Genomic DNA, 21739 nt, shown 5'->3' with positions numbered 1-21739 from the left:
GGTCGAAGCGAATGAGAACAGTTTCAGAATGTTCACGTTTTTGTAATGCATCGCGTATTGTTACTCACGTTGGCAGCTGGTCAGATTTGACAGAAAAAGTTAAATTTACTATCCATACATGGTCAGTTGGGAGCAAGTGAAAATCAGTCAGTAATAATGACTTTAAGAATAAAGATATGCAAATAACTAAAATTGGAGTCTAACCCAACTACTTGTTCTGGTCATAGTATGAAACTTTCCTAGTTTAACTAAATTTTTAGTCAACTTTCAATGACTGGGAAAACCTGTCAATATTTGGATGAAGTTGTTGTTAAAGTGTAATGGGACCGTATATACGTCAGGCAGAGTAGCCATTATATTGCATGACATCATGCAGTGCACTGGATTGAAATCAACTGGAATGAAAGAATCTAAATAAAGTTATTTCCAATTTCGTAGCCAGACATACGGATAGAGGGCGGTAAAATAGCTTTTTTTTGGCGATGATAGGCTTTTTAAAGAGGGCGCTATTACTTCTTCGTTGTAAGAATGGACCCTAGGCGGGGTTGGGGGAGGCAGTGGGGTAACTTGTATCCCTCACCAAGAGCCACCAATGTTGTCTACTTACGTTACTGAAATGAATCCAAGTATCATTAATTTAACTGAATCCTTCACCCAATATTGCAAATTGATATCCATTGCCTCAGTTACTTTTTGGTCCCTTTTTTCGCTTCGTGATTGCAACAACCCGCCCCGGCCCCCTCCCCTTGAAACTTCTTAGACATCAAACCCTTTTGGAAATCTTAGATCCTACTGCTGCACACGGAGCAATATAGTACATGTTATAATTGGTGAAATTTCGCCCACATGTTATAGATGAAGCCAGTGTGTATACAGAGGGTAACGGGGATCGCTTTAAGCTTCAGACATGAAATAGCCGTTAACATGTTTTATATCGCATTTGCTTATTTGAATTCAAGCTAATTCAAGCCCAATTGAAACAGTGTAAAATCAACAAAGTTCAGGACCAACAGTGTAAAATCAACAAAGTTCAGGACCAAATAACATGCAAGCCAACATTACTGGGTTTTCTCAAACAAAAATTAAATTATTGTTTTGTCTTTCATCTTTTCATTTCTTTTCAATTTTAGGTACATTAGCCAATTACAGTTTTAAAAATATTCACACCCAAATAAAACCACCTCCCGAAAAGTGATAGTTCCCAAGCATGCATGTAGCCATTTTACAAGTGGCATCCTTCCACTTTCACAGGCAAATGGGACCCATTTTTCATCCGTGATTTTATCAAGCCTGCCCTCAGATGGAACCAGGGAGTTGATCCTTGGGTATATTTACACAATCCCTCCGTTTTTAAAGCCAAACGGTTTCCGTTTTCATAAGAAATTCCGGGGGCACTTTCTTATGCTAATGACTTGCGTAGAAATTCTCACTTGAATTAGTTCAGTGCACCCTATACACATATCGATTTGTATTACTTGACACAACATGAATACTTATAAGATCAAGAATCAATGACAGACCTCAAATGTAGAAGAAAAAAAAATGATGCACTGGCCGTTTATGGATTAAATGTTCAAGGCCAGACAGTGGTATTTTGCACAGTTTAAAACCAGCACACATACGGAATCTGCAATGTCTTCAGAAATATGCTAACATATGTGAAAATGTTGATTCTAATTAATATAGCTTTGAGTGCTAGCTGTGAAGTCTGCCGCACAGCCCACTCCACTCTGTGGACTTAAGGAAAACAATATTTGTGTATTGGTGTTGTGTGTATAAGGGTGACCGCATGTCCAATCCAAATTCTGCTAAATGCACTTCAAAAATCTGTCAGATTTATTAAAACTCTGCCGGATTCCTAGAATTTCTCGAAATAGACTATAAACACTTAAAAATAACATGCAGATGTTGTAATATTACCTTAATTTAGGTTCTAATTACATTATAAACAATCTATAGTCATATAAAGATGTTATGAAAATGTGTAAATTTCAGTCAAAACGTGGTTGCGACACGATTAAATTCATCGGGTTCGCAGTGAACCTCAGCACCTAGACCAGGCAACCTGTCCTGCTTTGCAAGGATTTGTTTAAAAAGATTGAAGCTTTTTTAAACAAACGTACAATTCTTTTTTTCAAATTTGCAATTTCTTTCTGAGAAATAACCATATTTGCAGAAATCTGCCAGAAATCTGCCAAAAACATCCAATCTGTCAAATGTTCTGTCAAACTCTTTTTTTTTAACAAAATAAATCTGTCAAAGTTAGCCGAAATCGGCCAAAACAGTCACTGTGGTAAGTATTATGTGACATACACGACATGTACTGGCATTGTATGGACACGGATGGATATACTACGGAAGTGTATTTAGGACATGACCAAAATATTTTTCCGGCCCTCTATTTCGCCCGGGCGGATTACTATTTCACCCGGGCGGATTACTAATTCGCCCGGGGCAAATTACTATTTCGCCAGGGCGGATTACTATTTCGCCCGGACGGATAACTAATCCGCTCTGGCGAATTACTAATCCGCCCTGGCGAATTAGTAGTCTGCCCGGGCGAATTAGTAATCCGCCCATGCGGAATAGTGTGGCGGAATCTCCCGAGGTCAATTGAAACCAGAGGTCAGGGAAGGCAATCACCGACTGAGGTGAAAGTTCCTCTAACCCCAAACTATGTTTTCTGTCTCGAACCTAGGGAAGTTTTCGAGCAGCCTCTAGGCCCAGGGATGCAAGCTCGTTTTGGTGGAAATCTACCGCCCAGTTGGATACTGATTACGAGGCCCTGTTACTCTAGTACAGAACAGAACAAACAGACGAAGAACTGCAGAAATATTGGACACTGGGATACACAATTCTCTTTGTGGAAAGGAAATGATTGGTTTATTTAATCACGGACAATTCTGACTTGATTGGGAACTCTTTGATTTATAAGGTTATTATCGTTGGATTGTTATGATTATATAAGTTTGAGCGCCTTAGCTGATCAGTATGCGACAAAACCCGTGTGACAATAAACTTGACCGAGTGCAGTTATTGACTACCTGTGACTATTCCTCCCAGGCCTCTATGTCAACCTCTGGGTCGACCCTCTATGTTATCGCACGTCTCTGTGAACCTACGACAACAATCCTTATGCCTGTACTTAGTCACCCTACTCTGTAAGTCAAACACTCAACTGCAACAATTGCACAAACATGCACTAAATTACACAATAAAGCAATTCGGTCCTACCAGGCTAACTGGGTCACACCACGGGGCTCTGCGCTCCGTACAATCGCTCAACCACGGTACGAGAAGTCAGGCCGAAACAGCGTCAACACCGGTACACTGCACCACACACGGCCTCGCCAAAGCAAACACTAGCTTGGTCACGGACAATTGCAATTTCACTCGTACACTACTACTGAACCCGCTCCATACACAGAGCTGAGGAACAACTTACGCAACTCACGCAACTGAACTGACTCACGCCCGGCCGACCATGCGCTCAAGTGCCACGGCAAGGGTAGCGGGGCCACGCCCAATCACGCCGTGATTGGCCGCCAACCCTTCACCTCTGCCCGGTAACACCAATCACGCATACGCGGGTACGGGAAACACAGATCGCAAGTGCGGTCACGGCCTGCCTCGCCCCGCCCAGCAACAGCGAGCGCGCTCCGATTGGCAGCCACTCCCGCCAAAACCACGAGACATTGTCCGCTGACACGACCTGACTTCCTTGCCAAGAAATTACAAGTAAACACTACCAAATAAGGGGAATTAGACTGGTGTCGGCCCACCCCATCACGCCACAATAGTAAACCGCCCTGGCAGAATAGTACTCCGCCCGGGCGAAATGCTAATTCGCCAGGGCGAAATAGTAATCCGCCCGGGCGAAATAGTAATCCGCCCGGGCGAAGTAGTAAGCCTAAAAAATATTTTCGGTCATATCCTAAATACGCTTCCGTAAAATACGTATGCGTACGCAACAAAGTATCTGTCGTGGTTTTTTTCTCGTTTTTTTTTTCTCTGGAAAGGTAAGACCTTTGAAAAGGATCAGCCAGTCAGTCAGTTCGTGGAATTTAACTTAGTCACTGTTTGAATAATGAGTCCGATGATCTCCTAGCTAAATGAGAGGTCAGCAACGCATTTGGATTGGTCTGTGGGTACCAGCGAAAATATCCCAAGGGGCATCTTCTGTTCGTTTTTGCAGACCTCAGCTGATGAATACAAAGGCAGTGGCTAGGGCCGAGTACATCACAAAACCTTTCATAGAAGTGAGACTGCAGGACTTGGACAATGAACTAGTTATGACTATAACACTGTAGAATGGAAAGCCGATGATGTTTATAAATGCACATTCGTCACTTCAAAAAAGTGCTTGTTCTGTTTCCAATTAATGTGAAATGTATTTAAAAAGAAATGTAGTAAAAGAGCATCCTACGAGTATCAAAATTATGTTCTAAGATACGGAATCGGCTTAATAAGTAGCACTAATATTTATTCTGAAAATTCATGTTAATCACTCCAAGACTTTATACAAGCAAAAGCAAATCGATCTTAACTACCGATAATAATCAAAGCAAGATTACATGCATGCCAGTAAAAAAAAATACATACATAAACCAAACCAAATAAAAATGCCATCGAAACAATAAATGAAAATGTGCTTACCCTCAAAACAAACATCAAACAAAATACAAAGCGCAGGGATATGCCTCAGAATAACTGGCGCCATTTCACAATCTGCTTTCTTGTGATTGAGGTTTGGCAAGACTACTTGATGATATCTGGAGACAAGGTAAATGTGCAAAACTTTAGGATTTAATAGTAGCCATTTTGAAATTGTTACTATGTCCTCATCATCATTCTGTCATTTATTATGCTTTAAAATGTTATTGAAGTCAGGAAGTGTAAGTAGAATCAACAAATTCACCAAGTTGCTTACTGGCACAGTTATAATATTTAAACCTAAAGCCTTAGAATAGTACAATGTGATATTATAAATATTGTCCACAATAAGCATGTGGAAATTTGCCTTCCACCAGCAGTACATATTCAAAATTACATTTACTAACAAAAACTTGATTAACAATGTGAATAACCGATAGAAGTGAACGATTAACATTATAATTTTCGTTTATTATATACTAAAACAATACACAACATAATTTCTAATTCTTATTCCTTTTCTCCTCTTCCTTTTCTCTCCTCCTCCTCATTATTATTATATACAATACATGTATAATTTCCATCACTATCACCACGCGCATGCTTGCTTTTGCTTATCGTAAGTTTCTTGACTGACTGAGGCTTAAGTTATCACTTACAAAGGGCCAGGAGTAATGTTTATAACAAAGGGTTGCGCCATCTCTTGACAAGTTGGTTTGAACACATAGATAGAGTTTGGTACAAATGACTGACGGAAGCGTGCTCGGTTCGTGCGTGGCACACGCAACCTGATGTCAGAACGACTGAATATGTAGTGCTCATTAAGTGGATGATTTTGATAACCAAAGATTTTGTCCATTTTAGTCATGACACTATGTTCAAACAAAGAACTAATTGGAGGCAGGTCTTGTCCAATGGCAAGTTGTGCCACCGGTCCGTGAATTTGGCTAAAAAGTAAGAGAAGGGTTGCCTAACTTTGGAGACTTGAACAAGGACTCCCAAAATTATTGGTAAAAAAACGTTTTGATGTTGACATAATAATCGTATGCAACATGATCTTTTAATTTCAATTGGGGAATTTCCTTCAACTTGTTCGAGTATCCAACGTTAGGCAACCCTTAACCTAATTTTTGCCAAATTTATGGACACCCCATTTTCCACCTTTGACCTAAATATCAAAATTTTTAATTTTTTTTCACATGATTTCCATTTCTTTCTGTTCTGCTCAAACTAAGTTGTTTCTCCTGATATAATGCTTAATGATTTGAATCTCAATCACTCACTAAAAGCGAGTCAAAACGAAAGTGGCTGGGATATTTTTTTTCCCCATGAAAAATACATTAAATATGGATACTTCAATGGAGCACGTGTACAAGTATGTTCTTTCGCTCATCTGAATAAAAAGTACTCCTGAAATGGGTACATGCTTTGTTTCACTTAAGAAAAGAAACACATTTTTAAAGCTGTCAAATGATGTTCTGAATTGATCCAGCTAAATGAACACCAGAGATTACACACGAGCAATCCAATTTAAATGAAATTAAATTTGAGCCAAGACTGATCCTGAAAAGAGGAATGTTCGGTGAAGATTGTCTGTTTTCCTTTGTTAGCTTCGTTCAAATTATTTGAAGGATTTTCGATCATGCGTATCGGTAAATGATAATTGCTGGACAGCGGAATTTCAGGGGTATTTCTATTAAAACAGAAAAAGACCTGCAGGTGCAGATCGGGGGGGGGGGGGGGAAGGTTAGGGGTCAAGCCCTTTAGCGATAGCTTTAAAACCAAAAAGAAATCGCAACCCGGATGTTATGACGTTTTAGCCTCGAGCCTTGCCCATCTTACGATACCAAACAAAAATAAAAACATTCCGTGAAAACTGAATTTCTCCATATACGTAGTGTACACAAAGCAAAATTACCATTCATGCATATAGTCCTGAATTTTTCTGGGTATGTTCATGATAAGTTGTTCTATGCACCCCCCCCCCCCCCCCCGGCTGAGAGCTGGTCAAAATAGCCCGACCCTTTTAGGGTTAGTATTAGAGGCATTGATAAAATGCAGGTCGTTCATATAGACTCAGTACAGCGAATAGATTGGAAAGGTTTATAATCGACTTTAACAACACAAAACATATTTTTTTTCAAGTCAAGTCTCAAGTTATATTTTCCGAAGTCAAGTCAAGTCTCGAGTCAAAAAAATTGCGACTCAAGTCCGACTCAATTAACAGCACTGTCATTAACTGCTTCGAAGAAGTGATACCACAATATCTCTAAATAATGACTCTCTTCCGGGTTTGAAGATTTGCTCACATAGGTTAGAGCCCTCTGATAAAATTCTACTGGATGTTTTAGGATCATTTGCTTGGTAGCCCCAAAACAGCCGTTCCCGCACTCCCGCACTCCTTTGGGATGTGGCTTACCGTACAGATCTTGGTACATCTGCCCTAAAGTTCCTTTTGCTTTGACTATATGACCACGGCGGAAAATGGGTTTGTCCCAAGTTGAGCGAACAAATCCCTTTAAAATGCAAGGGACACCTTTTTTTGCAGAATCGATAAACCGTGTTATATCTTTGTAGCATCTTCCTCGCAAATTGTCTCCCTGAGCAAAGACAGTGACGTTAGCGAGTTGGTTGTAGTAGGTGGTAATGTGAACAAGATAAGCGTGAGCTTCTCGTCCAAGGTTCTCCAACCGCTCCCAACCGTAGAACTGGAATGGTGGACCCAGGTCGTTCCCTTGATGGTAGATGAGGGTGTGGTTGGCGTGAGGCTTCATCCAATTAAGATTCTCCTTATAGTGTGCGATGACGAATTCATAATCCAAAGGTATGGTGCGATCCCTGTTTTTCTTGGAGTTGGCCCGATTCGGATCCGGGTAAGTTAACTCCGGAACGTTGCTAAGGAACTTGTCCACGGCCTCGACCCCTTGCATGAAGGAATGATCTTGATTGGCAACCTCGTATTTCCAACCTCCGAACCGTCCACGGGAGTAGATGTCTTTGGTTTGCAGCCAAGGTTGTATCGTGTCAAGGATCGTATCCCTTTTAAGTGAAGGGACGGGGTATCCGTGGTCCAAGCGACGGTAGTGCTTGGAGACTACCATATCAGCAGTGATAAACCCGTACAAGACTAAGGCTTGAATGGATTCTTTTAACAGGTTTTCCTTACTCCAATAATCTGGATTAGACCTTTTCTGTGGTTCGGCTATTTCGCACATAAGTGACCAGTATGTTCCAGGTTTTGGTACATGGTCATCTGAATAATTGGAGAACATTGTCACGCGGTAGAAAGGAGAATCAGAATCTGGGAAATACACCCACGATTTATCAGCGAGGATCCTTGGTAGTTGACCGGTGAGGCCGACGCCTACGATGTGAGTGTGCGTGTACACTAGCTGTGACGCTAGCTGTTGCATCTGGCCTAGGGAAACATAGTGGCTTTGCAATAATGATGTAAAAGTATCTAAGGGCGCCGTCGATATAAGGGTATCGTATGCTAATGAGTATTGTGATGTCTTCACGCCAGTTCCAGCCACGACAGTAATGATTTTTCGGTCAATATCAATTGCAGTTACCTTTTCGTGAAATCTGAACCAGTGGCTTGGAAGCATTCTCGCAACTGACTCCCAAATTCCGCCAGTCCCATTATATTTTGGGAAACGAAAGAAACGGTTCGGTCCCCATTCGGAATCCTTGGCGCTTTTTCCGTTGTCCACCTCTGCAATCTTGGTCTTAATCTCTTTAATGTCTGGTACGGCAACCCTCTCTCCAACCCAGGCTGAGTTCATATCTTTGGTGTCAACTGTCCAGATTTTTCGATTGTATTTCCTCATAAAGACGTCAGCGAGACCCTCTCCAAATTTCTGCAGCAGCCACTCGTCGAAATTTTCGGGTTTACGGCTGCTGGGATTTTTGGTAATCTCCTCTAAGCCTTTCAGGCTTTTCTGCTGATCAATTTTATCCATGACGTGAATGTTGTTCTGAACTGGATAAGGAATGAACCTCCTCGTGTCATCTGATCCTTTCATGAAGGCAAATGACGCCCGGCGCCGGTAGTTCCACTCGGGTACTGCCATGTTCAGGACTCGATCAAAGTAGGTGTAATGGGAGAATACAACATGAACTCCGACATCCCAGAGAAAGCCTTTATCATCCCTGACAGACGAGGCTAGGCCTCCTGGTTTGCCTAGTTCCTCCAGGATAGTGATCACGCTGTTGTTTTTTCCTTGCCCGAGATCGTAGAGTCTTTTAGCGGCACCCAGAGCTGTAGGTCCGGATCCGATGATGACGATTCGATGAGGATGAAAAGACTGTTTCTCATATTCCCGGTTGGCGTTCATGAAATCTGGTGCATATGGCGGAAGGCTTCTGGCCATCACTGAAAAGAGCAAAAGAATGACAATTCATTAATTATCATTGTTATGATAAGGACACTGATGCAAAAGGTAACCTAGTAGACCAAATTGTGCACTTTTTGATAAAAGCATGAAACCTTGCATAGTCTTCATCCCATGAAAAACATTTTTAGATGTTGGGGACATCGCATAGATAATCCGACCTTTCGTGACCTTTAAGAGGTCAACGACCTTTTCATACACAGTTACTAGCCATTTATCAGATTTACTCTTTGAAATGCCTTTTCTTTATTACCAAAGTCTAAATGTAAGGTCTCCATGCCTTGAAAAAAATATGAGATGTTTTGATATCTTATATTCTGACTTTTGTTAGCCTTTGAGAGGTCACATCACCTTTATAAACTAGGTCTATGACCTTTATATACATTGTATAGCATACTATTAGCTATTCATTAGATTTAATATTTAAAACATGACATTTTCACAACGTCATCATGACGTCATCACGAGTCACGTGACGTCACATTATATGCGATTTTTCTGTTGTGACCGTTTTCTAGCAGAATTCGGCTAGATCTGACAGATTGGGCTATATCTCCAGAACTACAGGTCCGATTGGGTTGAAAGTTGGTATGTACCTAGACCGGGATGTCTTATAGATGAAAATGAACTTAACGTCATGATGAAGTCATCACGTGACATATGACGTGATATAAAACAAAACATATTTTGAAGGCCTATATCTCCAGAACTGCAAGTCCGATTGGGTTGAAACTTGGTATGTACCTAAACCGGGATGTGTTATGAATGAAAATTGAAGTGACGTCACGATGGCGTCATCACGTGACATGTGACGTCACATTAAAAGTGCAGATTTGAAGACCTAGATCTACAGAACTACTGGTCCGATTTGGTTGGAAGTTGGTCTGTACCTAGACTGGGATGTGTCATAGATGAACATTGAAGTGACGTTACAAGGACGTCATCATGGGTCACGTGACGTCACGTTATAAATTATTTGATTTAATCTATGAAAATCACTATAAAATCAACCATGAGCGACCTGAACTTGACGATTGCGGGAATGGATAGAATAATCAAGGGTCTTGATTTTTATATTATGTTAAAGCCGGAAGTGTCTTGTAATTAAAAATTGGTGAAAGATGTGAACTTGCTTTCAACGATGTATGCTCTGGCTATGTTGTTCTTTACTATATAATTATAATTATACATACAAATTGATGTGACGTTATCATGACGTCATCATGTGACATGCGACGTCACAATTCAAAGCCCAATGAGAATGTAATTACATATTAAATGGCACCTTATATTGCAACATATACTGCAGCCCCATGTTCTGGAACATACTACCCAATCACATCAAGGATGCCCCAACCTGGACAGTTTCAAAGCTTATCTTAGTAAAACCCATCTGTCCACTGCAAATTTTAAATAATGTTTGTATTTTCTATGTTAATTGTTCAGCGCATTGGAACCCCGTGTAAAATGCACTTTATAAGAACGGGTTTATTATTATTATTATTATAATTATTATTATCTCCATTATGATGCATAAGTTTCAGTCCATGTGTTAATTTTGTGATTTCTGTGATTTCAGATAACATATCAATCACTCAAATAAATTTTGTCTCAGTCGTCCTTTCTTAAATGGTTTTGTTTTTGTGTCTTGTGGTGTTTGGGGTTGTTTCTCTTCCTTCCTCCATTGTCCCTAAGGCCTTATCCTTTTTATGCGTGCATCCCTTCAATCGATCACGCTTTCAGTTTTATCAGAATTAAAATGAGGCCGCCTTCAGTGCTGAAAATATTGAAGTAGGCCTAAATATTGTTAAGATAATCCGTTACTGTGAAATTGTTTTACAGCTAATAGCGTGCATACTGGTTTCTTCACTGAAGGTGACCATGTGATCTCAATGAACTGTTTTAAAGGGCACGCGGATGCGAATTGTTGCTGTTGTTGTTGTTGTTGTTCTTTGTTTGTGCAGACTGAATATAATTATTAATAGCAGGCCTGGAATGTGTCACGAATGAAGTTTCTTTCTTGAGTTTTGCTTATTCATGGGATGTAATAATGGGGGAAATTTGACTTTTTGTTCCTGTTTGATGAATCTGTAGGATTTTTAAAGGGGTGGTCAAGTCTGAGAACCATCAATTCCGAAGGGACGAGTGCACATTATGGTCATGGAGTACAGTTGGTAACTGAAAAACAATAATAGCACAATAAGATCAGTAAAATAGTTTATGATCAGTAAAGTGATATTGCGCCCTCAACTTTGTAAAATTTGGGGTTTAAAATTCGCAGGGAAACAGACGAGTGTAGTTGACAAAGAAATAATGCCCCCTGAGCACTACCAAGTTGACATGAATATGTTCTTCAATTATAACAAAAGAGTGAAACTTTTGTCAATCCAGTTACATCACATAATAGTTCAGTCCAAGAACCATTTCGTTACCATCTGACGGATGCGCATTATGGTCGCGGACATAATTGGTTGCAAAAAGGATAGTTTCTACGCAGATTTGTCTAGACGGTACATGGCGCTTGGCACTGTTGTGATCATATTTCATGTCTATGGTTGTGATCAGTAAAGTGATATTGCGCCCTCAACGTTGTAAACTAATGGGGTTTAAAATTCTCCTCGCAACAGACGAGTGTAGTTGACAAAAGAAAGAATGCCTTCCGAGCACTACATGTATAAAGTCGACATGATTATGTTCCTCAATTATATCGAAAGAGCAAAACTTTTTGCTCACGTTTCATATCGTATAACTTTTAAGTTTCCATTTATCATGGAACTATTTCACAATTTTTCTTCATTGAATTATATGGTCTATAATAAAATTATAACACTCAATTCAAAAACTTTCATTCAAAGGTCTTGTTTTCAAAAAAATGGTGACTTTATTGATTCGTTCATGTCAAAATCCCATCGTGTATCACTCATTCATCAAATGATATAAATGATTCCAATTTGAGAGCCAAGTGCACTAGATCAAAAATTACATAAGCAAGCTAGATTCTTAGGACGACAGTTTTGATTAAGGACGTAAGGCCAAGCATTCCTGTTAATCGCGAAAATTTAATATTAACAAAGTTCATAAAATACAAATGATACCATGTTCGTATGAATAAAACATGGCATTTGCTTTTACTTCCAATTTTGAAGCATTTACTCGCATCTGTATAAATGAAAATTAAGCAAACACTTTTACTAAAAACCATTTGCTAAAATCTGAAAATTATTAGTTTTTACCATTAGCCTTTGCTACATTATAAGCGTTGACTTCGTTTCATATAAATATATAAGGAGTAAATGCTTCAGATTTCAAATATTTACTGTCATATTTATGAAGTCCTTTATCTACAGAACTGTTAGTCCGATTGGGTTGAAACTTGGTATGTGGCTAGACCGGGATGTGTTATAGGTAAAAAAGGAGGTGACGTAATATGGACGTCATCCTGAGATCTTATATGAATATTTGAAATTTTACCACTTAGCCAGATCTCACGAACGCAGCATGTAAAGTTAAAAATTCTTTTTGTTTTTGGTTTGTTAGTTAATAGGTATTTGCACAATACTTTTGAAAAACTTTGGTAGGTAGATAATGGTGCTAGTATGCAAAGTTCGAAGTGACGTCACGATGACGTCATAGTTTGATTTTTTAAATAATTTTTTTAATATTTATAATAATTTTCCCGTGCTTCAAAATTGCACACTTTCTTTCATCGGATTGACAATAGACTTGGTTCAAACCAAGACCACAATGACAAAATGTGTATTGAGAAGGGTTTTAAAGATGACATCATTGCAGGGCATGTGACGTCATGTGATAAAATTATATTTTCGGAATTATTCTAAGCATTTGAACAACCTTTAACTGCATGAAGCACTCTGACAAGTGACTGCAAAAGAACCAACGAAACATAAACATTTGTAAAATGCGAAAAGCCCTGTGTTCTGTTTGCAAACGGACATGGTGACGTGGTGACGTGTTATTCATAAAAAACAACGCAGAAAAGCCCTATGTTCTGTTGCAAACAGACATAGATCTCTAGTTTGTTCTTCTTTTTTTTGCCATTCCCCATAGCATTTGTACACGTTTTCATCGTGGAAGGCACTTTGGGCACTAAAATCAATCTGATGGACTTTATACTCGGCACACACTTAAACAAGCATCTATAAAGATGTGTGCCAAACATTGACGTCACGATGTCATCACGTGACGCGGGACGTCACAATATAGGTGCATATTTTGAAGGCCTTTATCTCCATAACTACATGTCCGATTGGGTTGAAACTTGGTACGGACCTAGATCGGGATGTGTTATAAATGAAAATTGAAGTAACGTCACGATGACGTCATCACGTGACATGTCACGTCATATTAAAAGTGCATATTTTGAAGGCACAATATCTACAAAACTACAGGTCCGATTTGAATTGAAACTTGGTACGTACCAAGACCGGGATGTGTTAAAGATGAAAATTGAAGTGACGTTACGATGACGTCATCACGTGATATTTGATGTCATATTAAAAGAGCATATTTTGAAGGCCTACATCTCCATAACTGCAGGTCCGATACGGTTGAAACTTGGTACGTACCTAGACCGGGATGTGCTATAGATGAAAATTGAAGTGACGTCACGATGAGTGATATGTGACGTCATATTAAATGTGCATATTTTGAATACCAATATCTACAGAACTGTATTGATCCTGTTCACTCTTCCGCAAATATTGTCCTATCAGCCTTACATGACATAAAAATACAATAACACATTATTTTCTTTTTTATGTGACTCATCATGACGTCGGGACGTCATAATTCAAAGCCCTACGAGAATGTAATCACATATTTATATGCCACCATTTAACATATACTACACATCCTTTAATGATGGAACTTGTACTTGAAACTATGTCACATATTTGTCACAAAAAAGTTACCAAAACAGTCTTGTGTTTGTCCACAAACATAATTCTAGTTTGTTATTAAAATTGCTATATTTTTTCTAGTTCTATCAAATTTGTTCGCGTATGAATTAGTCATCAGAGGCTTGCGCAGAGACACTTCAAAAGAGGTGAAAATTGCCCCGTTATAATAAAACATAATCATTGAAAGTTTCTTTCTGAAGAGCACCAGCAAAGCAAAGATACGTAACATTAGTGGGGCTGTTGAGTGACACAATTGTGCACTTTGTGACTAAAGCATGAAACTTCGCACGTTGGTTCTTCATGCCATAAAGAAAATCTTCAGATGTGGAGAGATTTCATATCTGACCTCTGGTGACCTTCAAGAGGTCAATAAAGTTTGTACGCCCTTTTTATAGATATTTATAAGATTTATTATTCAAAACCACACTATTTCATGACCACAGCCATGACACAGACTGAGGTCATAGGAAATTGGAGTTTTCAAGAACAATTATAACATATAGTGAATGTAAAGTTCACGAAGGTCACCAGAGGTCAAATATGAAATGTCTCCACATCTGAAAATTGTCTTCATGGCATGAAAAACCAACATAATATCCAATATGGCGGCCAAAATCGGTAAACAAAATAGAAAAAAAGTCATATATTAGCCATAAAATGAGATGAAAGCATCAATAAAATTGTTAATCATATATTTTTTACCCTTGCAAATCCATTTCTGGTATTTATTTCTTGCTATCATGTTTCAAATTGAAATTGGCGGCCAGTATGGCAACAAATATGGCGGCCAATATGGCCGTCTTATTGGTAACAAAAAAACAAAATGTCATATAGGCCCTATATCAGCCAAATATTGTAGCCATGTGCTCTCTAGGAGGTAGAATTTCCTGGACGGGTACATCTAATTCTACCTCCATGATCTGACGTCTTCCACTGCGCTGACCTGTACCGGCCATTTGAGGCCAGTATGATCCTCAGCCAGTACTTTTAAATGTATGCATTTAAAATAATATTTAAATGTATGCATTTATCATATAATTTGGCTAATATATATCATTGTTATCACATTTGACCGCTTTTGGAGGCCATATTTGCAGCCATTCTGGCCGCCATCTTAGATTTGAAGCATAATAGCAAAAAAAAGGATATCAGCAATGAATTTTTGAGGGGCTAAAACATTTTATTTATGCTTTTGTTAATCACATTATTTGGCTGATATATGTCTTTTTTTTCCCAGTTTTTACCGATTTTGGCGGCCATATTGGCCGCCATCTTGGATGTCTCCTTTGCATCGGAAATTGTTTACTGTTAATATCCAAAAATGTGTTTTAGGACGCTAAAAGGCACCCCAAAAATTGTAAAAGTTAGTTCGGGGGGGGGGAGGGGTACACGGGGGTCCCCCATACATACTCAACTAATTATGCCAAACACATCACGAACGAATGACAACTCGTCACCGTTTTTACGAAGAGTCACATGTGTCAAAAATTACAATTTTTTCGATATTTCGCATTAAAACAATGTACTTATTACCATTTTGACAGTTTCTGTAAGCAAAACATCATTAATTTCTAAGTTACATTAATGTTGCAAGGGGCAGAAATCTCGATAAATGCATTTCGCGTTTTCACGAAGAGTCACATACATTTTGGCCCTTTGAACGCGTACAAAACCCATTGCACGGAAATACGTAAAAGTAGGTCAAATGAGATTTGGGTTTTCACGAAGAGCCACAAATCTTTGTTACGTTTTCAGCTGCGCGCGCGTACTCACGCGCGCCTATGGAAATACACGTTGAACAGGAAGGGCCAATTTGTCGGAAACCTGAATTTGCGTTTTCACGAAGAGCCACATATCTTTACTAATTAATTTTCACTAATTAAATTCTGTATTAAGTCTTATTACCGGTTTCATGTAAAACTTCATCTCTCGTAGAATCGTGTGATGGTTCCCTTGCTGCACAAAGTTGTTGCAAAGTAGTATTTCTTGAAGTTTTAAAATATGAGGAACTTCTTTTGCAATTATCTCGAAAACACTTTTCTTAAAAATGAACATAATATATATAGTAGTGGCCAGGCGCGTACGCAGGGGGGGGGGGGGGTGTTTTGGCTGTTAAACACCCCCCTTTGCCATGTAAAAAAAACAAGGAGGGAAAAAAGAGTGCCAAAATAAGAAAATAAAGAAAGGGAGAGAGATTTTTTTAAAATTATTTTCACGGAACAACTTAAAAAGAAAACAACTAATAAATACCAAGTATGAAACGGGCAAATTCGGTGAATGTATTGAATAAGTTCCAAAGTGTATTAAAAAACAATCGTCAATTGATATGGTACGTATGCATTCCGCGTTTGCACGTGGATATGTATACGTACGTGACGTGGGCTAATTCGGAACGTGCGCCCATTGCATGGAATTAAGTTATGACGTTACCGAGCGCGGAACAATTACAAATTATGTGCATGTTCTCAACTTTAAGTTTTAATACAAAAGACAATTTATAAGAGCAAGAGTAAAGGCCTATATGTATTCGAAACTTCTGCTAAAAAAAACCAGGGGAATGTGCATGGCCAGGAAACGCCTCAGATTGCACCACAGAGCATCTACAACCCCATTGCCGTAAGTGCTTTGAGGTCCGCGCTCGCATTAGTCCTCCGGCCAAATTTCCTCTATGCTATAATTTCACCCTAGCGGTGCCCCCCCCCCCCCACCTTTTTTGTACCTTCAGCAGCGAATGGCTGAGGCTCGGACTACAAGAGGCCTAAATCCCTTTCCAAATAAAAAAGTTGTGAAACAATACGGAGATGGAACATGGTTCTCAACTTTGAGTACATAACAAACTTTCTAAAGAACTTTATATAGAAAAACATAACACATTTAAATGGAATTTTCGATTTTTAAAACGTTTTTCTAAACGGTGGAAGTGGTCAGGAATCGCCTCAGATTGCACCACAAAGCATCTAAAAGCCGATTTTTTTCGGGGCCCTTAAGCGGGCCCCGGACCCCACGCCGTAAGGGCTTCGCGCTGCGCGCTCGCAGGTCCTGGACCCTTCATTACAATTCTAGCCCCCCCCCCCCGGCAAATGGCAGTCTGGATCCGCCCCTGTTAATCGACTAGACTGTATAACAATCAATCTGTATTTCTTGTTTCTTAAGACTAAACAGGTAGGAATCATATTAAGAAAGCCAGTCACTCTCTCTACAATCCTATTTGTAACAAATTTGCAATCAAAATCGTCAACAAGTCACGGTTATGACTTACGGACAATGCACAGTACGTGTCGACAGTAGCCTTACTAGCCTATACTACAGCTGATAATAGTGCACAGTAAACGGCGATCTGATACGGCGTAGTCTAGATCGACTCTTTATAGTCTAGACAAGTAAAGGCTGTAAAGCACTCCAATAGGGCGTACGATATGCGTGAAGTTGCAAACTTCATTTTGCAACTTGTTCTACTCACAAGTATAAAGGAGCTGAAAAGTAGGGATGATATCTCTTATCAGCATCATTATCGATATCATTTTTTATACAATTTAGATGTAGAATTTAGTAGAAAAAAGGCTTGTTCATTGTAGGCCTATACATAGTCATACTCATGGCGTATGTCATGGGTCCTGTTCATTTTTTTCACAGAGAGATAGACTATAGAGATAAACCACAGAGCTATTTCAGCTATTTATAGGAAGGCTAATTAGTATACATAACTCTATGAGATAATTAAAACACCAAGTACAAATGCTATAACATAGCCAATGCGGGTGGGTGGGGGGGGGCATTTGAAATCTGTCGGTAAATTAGAAGATTGTTCCGCCTACCCCTTTTTTCACTCTTGTCGGCCAAAAGCCCCAAAGTAACAGTGTTTGGCGGCAATTTTGTTGGAAAATCTGATAATTCATCTGGAAATGTTCAGTTCTTGGCAGATTTGCTTTTGATGCCCCTATTCCAAAAGTACAAACTCTGGCTAGGCAAGTGCAAAGTAACATGCAGGCAGACATTTTTAACCTCTTATACTCAATTAATTAAAGAAACTTGAACTTATACATCGAGTGTGACAATTTTAGTTTATTCTGCATTTATGATTTGTAAGTTGATTAGCGAGTGCGAACCTGGTCCTGCATATAGTTGAAAACAACTGGAGATTTGCAGCTAAACTAATCTTGAAAATTGGCATTTCGTAAAATGTTCATGGAATTACCCACTTACAAACCAACATCCATACAAGTCCACGTTTGTCTAGTCAAATCATAATATGCCTTTCAGTGTAGATGTGTTGATACTGTAAATCTGTAATGTAATAAGGGCACAGTGGATGATGGCTTGGCAATGCTTAACATTCACCGTGAGACAGAGATCAATACGGACGAGATTCTTCACCTCCTCGCGGAAGAGACACCCAGAAGGTTAAATTTCCGCCTTTCATAAAGGTATCTACTAACTTAAGTTAACGACCTTCAAACGTTTTCGAGGTAGTTCATATTAATAGTCCATACCTGCCGACTGTTCCGTTTTAATCTGATCCCCTTTTTTCTTTTATTTTAGGACCTAAAAATGGGAACGTTCCAATTTAAGTGTAAAAAACAAACATGGATTCTTACTTGATCTCCTGACTTTTATGTATAGTGTCAAACGGAGTCGAAATATACCTCTTTTATTTCTGGCGCCAACACAAACTCGCGACTTTTATTTTAGCGTTAAGTTTAGCCCACTGATACTATCTTTTATTTCTGGCGCCAACACAATTCACCATCTTCATTTCTAGCGTCATAAATGATGACATCCAATTTTGAAACACCCCCTTGCAAAAATCCTGAGTACGCCACTGGTAGTGGCTGTTCGTTAAAACGGTGACGAACTTACACGAACGTACAACCCAAATTTCCAAAAACGTCGGGCACAGGTTAGCTCTATTTTCAACTGTGTGACAGTGCCATAACTTGCAAGCTGTAAGCTTTAGTCATGCAAATTATAGCAAAAATAACGTTCCGCTCGAAATCATCTGAATGCAATACTGTATATTATTTTGCGTGGACACTGTATAAGGAGCCAACGTGGCAGTCACGACAACACAATGTACCTGTACTATGATGTCAACCGCAAGTATTGTACCAACAGTAGGCCTACCGCGATGTAGCCTTTTGCCAAGGCCGTCGACTTTATATTTTTTAACCGGCATTCTTACACGGAGCGGCGAATAATTCAACACCTAAAGTTAGAAAAGACCTTGTAGTTGCTTCGCCACCCGTGTGCAATGAAAAGAAATCTGTGTGAATATATACGGTGCAGTTCTCGCGGATCTTTTCAAAACAAATACTTCCGCGATTACTGCACGGCAACTGGCGGAAACACACAACTAACACGGTTGCAATCGTGGTATAAACAATTGTTGCCTGCAGTGATTGGGGTCCATGGGTATTTTGTACACCCTCGGGTGTACAAAACACCATGGACCCTTTCACAACAGGCAACAATTATTGTATTTTTTTATACCAATGTAACTTAAATAAATACATGTATTTTTCTACTGCGTAACACCATTTCACGTAAATTCAACAGTACATTACTGCGAGGAATAGGCGTAAAAACGCGTATCGCAAATACATACATGCATATTTGAACATCACCCACGTCCTCTACCCCCATTTTCGAATTGTCTAGTTGTTTCCTAAATGCTGACAAGAAATTGCCGCCGTTGCGTATGTTTGCTTAACGGTATAGTGCTGTGGCATCCTGCTCACTGGGCCCCTCAACCTCTTGTCCCGTCCCGTTGACGGGGTGCACCCGCCATGGCGCGACCGTTCCATCTAGTGCTTCTCCGGTGGCTGCCTTTTCATTTACGATGGTCTCTGCCCGCTATTTATGTCAAACACATTTAGCGTATAAACAACAAAAACAGGCTGTTTGAAGGATACGATACTCTTGGCACAAATCGTCTTTTTCCGGACATAAAATTACATTTTTTTTTCAATACTGCCTACGATGTGCCCGCTGCTCTCATCCGTACACGGTGGTGTATTACTCATGCAAGTTTCCCCCGTACTGCCTTACCGTGGAACGCTTAGCTCGAATCGTTATAGTTATTGTCTGTACTGACAAACCCACGTGTCGTGGCCAAAAGGCCAGATTGCACATGACTTACCATTAATACAGGCACTCTAACTAATGTCATTTACAGGTATTTTAATAGAAATATAAATGGGCTATTGTTGACTACTCTTATAACTTATATTACACTCAAAAAGTTGGTCAAATGGGTTGGTATATGTGTAGCCCAATGATGGCAACATACCAACTGCATTCACTCGTTGGCAATTTCTTTCCAGTAGTTGGTCACGTTTTATTCAAATGAACCAGCAATAATGTAACTTCACAACAATGTTGGGCAAAGAACATTGCCCATTGGTATTTGCCCAACACTTTCATTTACATTGTATTTCAATCAAAACGTCCACAGATTCCTTCTATTAAACTGCGTTTTTCCTTCTTTCCTGTTTTGTTCATTGCACTTGTATTCAGATAGAATCAACAACGTATACTGCACATAATGCAAATCACAGAGAAACAAGGGACCGTTAATTTCGTCTGGTATAGCCAACAAAAAAAAGCAAATTTATTTCCACTGGGTCACAGTCATAAAATAACTTTCAATGGGCGTTTGCCCTAAAACATGAACGTAATGTTTGTATTGGATAGTGAATCATTAGCAGATGCGGATCCAGGATTTTTCATCGAGGTGGAGGGGCGGGTGTATCGAAGTGTTTTTCTAGGGGGTTGAGGTGCTAAATTCAACACAGTAGACATGCGTGAAGTAATGAATAGGCCTGGTGCCTAGTTTGTAATATGACTTTGTTTTAGTAAACTTCAAAGCATATAGGATCATTTTCTTGCCATGCACTTTGTTCGTTTACAATAATACCACTCAGATTCCAAGGAGGAACGTTGGCAACCTAACCTATTGAAGTTTCAGCTCAGTGCACATTACACATTTCGTGTAAATAGTAAAAAAAAAACATACACGATATTTTCGTCACGAAATATATTTTTTTTCCCAACCCTTTAGCCAGACGGAATAATTTGATGTAGTTTTTTATTTTTTTATACCTATACGATCTTTAAACCTAGTAACGATTTTGCCTCCCTCCCCCAAAAAGGGATAAAAGCAAGTTATGTGAATGATAACATTGATCACACGACAAAGGGGCTGGTTAACCACCCGAACACCCCCCCCCCTCCATGCACTAGACATGTTCCCGCCAAGTGCATCACCGCCATTGGTGCATGACTCTTTTACCGGATCAAGCGCCCATCTGCTTTAATAACTCGAAACAGAAACTGACTTAACAGATGTATTTATACCCGTTGTTGTTTAACAAAATTGACTCCATGTCAATTAAAACAGAAAGTCACAATTATGGACAGGTACGTGCTACTGTTTCACCCATTGCCCAAAAACATTTACATACTCATACGGACATACATATCTGACGTCTATGATATAGTCAAAAACAGAAACACAAAATGGAAAACACAGAGGGCAAAAAATAGCAATATTGAAAGGAGTTACCTGAACCAAAACCGAAGTCCAGCTTCCATGCGAGCCCGGCCGTCATCGCGATTACGACTGCCGCCAACAACACGAAGGTACGAAACGGAGTTTTCATTTTGCAGAGATAAACGAACGAGACGACTTAGGTCGACGCTCGAAGAACGGCATGCACGTATTCAAACTGTCTGTGTTTATATAGCAGTACATCTACATAAATATGATTCGGTGAC

At 39.5% G+C, this 21739-nt stretch overlaps 1 protein-coding gene across 1 annotated transcript; it reads right to left on the bottom strand.

Annotated features, from left to right (window-relative positions):
• Window positions 1-6674: 6674 nt before the first annotated feature.
• LOC119744255 lies at window positions 6675-21739 on the bottom strand. The gene is made up of 2 exons (XM_038220152.1): window positions 21528-21739; window positions 6675-9028 (listed from the first exon to the last, which is right to left on the bottom strand). Exons 1-2 carry the CDS (start codon window positions 21622-21624, stop codon window positions 6870-6872), a joined length of 2256 nt encoding a protein of 751 aa, XP_038076080.1. The 5' UTR covers window positions 21625-21739; the 3' UTR covers window positions 6675-6869.

The sequence above is a fragment of the Patiria miniata genome, unplaced genomic scaffold, assembly GCF_015706575.1.
Source record: "Patiria miniata isolate m_02_andy unplaced genomic scaffold, ASM1570657v1 HiC_scaffold_1, whole genome shotgun sequence".
Taxonomy (NCBI): domain Eukaryota; kingdom Metazoa; phylum Echinodermata; class Asteroidea; order Valvatida; family Asterinidae; genus Patiria; species Patiria miniata.
The sequence above is the reverse complement of the archived record's forward strand: the minus strand, read 5'-3'. Positions and strand labels throughout refer to the sequence as shown.

Coding starts and splice junctions, on each gene's coding strand:
- LOC119744255 (XM_038220152.1), bottom strand. CDS start 21,624: ATGAAAACTCCGTTTCGTACCTTCGTGTTGTTGGCGGCAGTCGTAATC. Junction 9,029..21,527: donor GGACTTCGGTTTTGGTTCAG/GTAACTCCTTTC, acceptor TGCTCTTTTCAG/TGATGGCCAGAAGCCTTCCG.